Source organism: Pantherophis guttatus, chromosome 17 (assembly GCF_059756535.1).
Source record: "Pantherophis guttatus breed Tessera chromosome 17, ASM5975653v1, whole genome shotgun sequence".
NCBI classification, from domain to species: Eukaryota; Metazoa; Chordata; class Lepidosauria; order Squamata; family Colubridae; genus Pantherophis; species Pantherophis guttatus.
In genome coordinates, this window is record NC_142079.1 from 13,770,001 (window position 1) to 13,773,152 (window position 3,152).

A 3,152-nucleotide genomic window follows, 5' to 3' on the forward strand; every position below is an offset into this window, starting at 1 on the left:
CGTGGTGGCGCAGTGGTTATAATGCACTACTGCAGGCTAATTCTGCCCACAGTTTGATCCTGACCGAGCTCAAGATTGACTCAGCCTTCTGTCCTTCCGAGATCACTAAAATGAGGACCCGGATTGTTGGGGGCAAGAGGCTGACTCTGTAAACCACTTAGAGAGGGCTCTAAAGCACTGTGAAGCGGTATATAAGTCTAAGTCTATTGCTTTATTAACAACTCAGAGTAATTGTTCTGTGTTGCATCAAAGAGAGGTCTTCAGATGTTGGTCCACTTGGCATATTTCTTAAACCCGCGAGAGAAAAGGACCCATCGGCTGTGTGTTTACTACCTTATTCAAAAGAACCCTTGAATAAGGAATTGTTGACATTCGCCAGTCCTTAGAAAAGAAACCAGGAAAGGAAAGATTGGGAGAGACATCACATCGGCTGCTTGGCCAAAGTGCGGCCTCACCACACTTTCAAAGCTGGTCTCTTTGCCCCGTTTCTCTCAACAAGAAATGAATGTGGGCTTCCTCTTTAAATGATCGATATTGATAGAACCGTAAAACGGTGATTCGTAGACGCAAACCAGATTCAAACCATGGCTTGTTTGAATCCAAATCAATCAAATTCCTTGAACCATAATTAAACCAACTTGACTTGGTTTGATTCATTTAATTAAACAACAGGCGGTGAGATTCAGGTGCATCCCGTTAAGTTCTCTTCTCCAACCCTGGAGACTCTGCGGAGAGCTTGATGCTGCAGTTTTTAACCATGATGGGAGACGATCTTGGTTTGTTCCATTATCTCTGAAGGATAATGAGCTAAACCACAGGATTCAGTTGCAGAGGAACCAGGCCAGCCTCCTGGTTCATAGAATGTGGGAAAGGATGAGAACGGGAAGTTGGCTCAGCTTGAGGAATCAACCCAACCTCACGTATTTCAGGAGCCGTGCAAATTCTAAACTAACTTCTGCCTGCTTTTTTCAGAGAAAGACGGCGACAAGGACTTTGCAAACGCCTGATCGTCCGGAAGCTTCGGAAACAAGCCCACTTCTGCAGGAAGACCCAACAATCACAGTTCACGATAGCAGCAATACCTGATAATGGCCTCAGTTCCTTCTTGTGAAGGATCTCAAGTTCTTTTTTTATCGAGCCTGCTTACTTGCAGACGGGATGGTGGTGGAAATGATGAAAGGGAACAGATGACCCCATTGGAGATTTAAAAGACTGTGTTGCCTCTGGAAAGGAGTTGGGGACCCCTTCCCCAAGCAGCCAGCCTACTCCAGGTTGTTGTTTTTTCTCATGCCAAGACTTGAAGAACCTCAATGGCAACCTCGGAGTTGGAGGACTGATGGAGAACCCTTGGAGCAGCCACCTAAAGACTCCAATCTATTCCCCCCATCCTTTGCTGGATCGTTTCCAGCTTCTCATCCCCAGAAAGTCCTTTGATCCTTCTTAAGGAGGATCACCCACTGTCAGCCTTACCGTATAAAACAGACAAGAAACACAACCACACGAGTTAATTTTACTTTTCTTGTGAGGCTACATCAACCGAAACTTGCAAGTCTGAAAGCACAATTCTCCCGCCATCTCCTTTTGCACTCTGAGAAATTTGGGAGGACCTCTTCTGAGCGTCTTCTTTCTCTACCCAATTATCCATCTGTGGGCTAAGCAGGCTATTATCTAACTTTTCCCTTGGCGGCATCTTCTCAGGCGCCAGGAAAATCGGGAGATTCAAGCAAGTTCAAAATGAGTGTAATGGTTTTATTGCTTAAGCTCTCTACAACAATCTGAGCTACTAACGGTCAAGGGGAAGTTAAGAAAGGAATTCGAGGTGGGCTGGTCTTAGATCAGCTGTTGACGTGTTTGACCCCTCTCCCTTTGATTCAGCCTGGTCGTCTCCTACACATCTTTTCCCCCTAGAATCTTTACCACATACTATTACAGCCGTCTCCTTTACAGGATGGGAAACTAGGGAGGGTCCCTTCTAATCCTCATTCTCCAACCATTATGCAGCTGTGGGCTAAGCAGCCTCTTATCTAACCATCCCCCCTGGCAGCATCTCTTGGCTCTTGTCTTCCAAGCCCTTTCACACATGCCATTATATGCTTGACAGCTTAAGAAACTAGGGAGGGTTCCTTCTCATTTTCCACCCGTTACGCAGCTGAGGAGTCTGCAGTCCCTTATCTGACCATCTCCTTGGCAGCGTCTCTGGGTCCTTTTCTCGCAAGGCCATTCTCACATTCCTTTTTTACTGTTCACATAGCTGTCTGATTGTTGGGTCTGTAAAAAGTCCTTTAACTGTAGCCTCTTTCCCTTTTTGACGTGAGAGCTTGCTAGCGCACAACTGCACAAACGGTGGTTCAATTCTGGCACCGCGCAGCACACACGAAGACAAAAAAAAATCAACCGAGTGCAAATTTGTGGATGCAGATGATCTGTTCCTGCTTGGTCTGGGCCTGGAAATGTATCTCAGTTTTCGCCGACAATCTACCAGTATTTAGAAGCACCAGCACGACAAACCAGCTGGAAATAGACATTGTGGCAGGGGTGTGTTTGGGTGCGTGTCTCTTTGCCCAGGGAACAAACCTTTTCAATGTGAACTCTTGAACCCAACACGTGAATCTCCTTCCGGCGGAGACCCCGGCACCCCCAAAGTTCATTCCGCCTTTTTCAGGAAGCACCTCCTCTTTTTTTTAAAAAAAAAGAAAGAAAGAAAAAGGAAGCAAATAATTTTATTCAGCTTTTTTAAAAAAAACATAACAAAGACTAATGCAAACTAAACTAGTAAAACAAACATCAGGAAGGTGCAGAAAAGGAAAAGAAAAACGAGAGAAAGGCAACAAAGAGAAGAATAATTGGGGGAAAAAATCAGCTTCCACCTTCATCGCACTGAGCACACTAGTATAATAACTTTTCACCCTCTTTGAAAATTGCAAATAAATTTAAAAAAAAACACAACCTTCTCCACTTAGTCTGAGTTTTATCTACGCGCAGTCCAGAAATGGTCACCCTTGCAGCAAAAAGTCCACAGGGAGTTACCAGAAATCCCCAAAAATACAGGTAGCCCCTGACTTATGACTCGTCTTCACACTTACGTCACTAGCAACCGTCCCCACAGTCATGTGATCAACATTCAGGCCAGTGGTGGGTTTCAACATTTTTTA

At 45.0% G+C, this 3,152-nt stretch overlaps 1 protein-coding gene across 3 annotated transcripts in view; it reads left to right on the top strand.

The window, feature by feature from the left end:
• SCARB1 (scavenger receptor class B member 1) overlaps positions 1-2,946 on the top strand; it is a 65,316-nt gene extending 62,370 nt beyond the window's left edge. For all 3 annotated transcript variants that reach the window (XM_060683731.2, XM_060683732.2, XM_060683733.2), the window contains one exon: positions 973-2,946. Coding sequence is in view for 1 of the 3 variants with exons in the window: in XM_060683732.2 (XP_060539715.1) it covers positions 973-1,086 (114 nt within the window). In the remaining 2 variants the exon portion in view is untranslated. The remainder of the gene's footprint in view (positions 1-972) is intronic.
• The last annotated feature ends 206 nt before the right edge of the window (positions 2,947-3,152 follow it).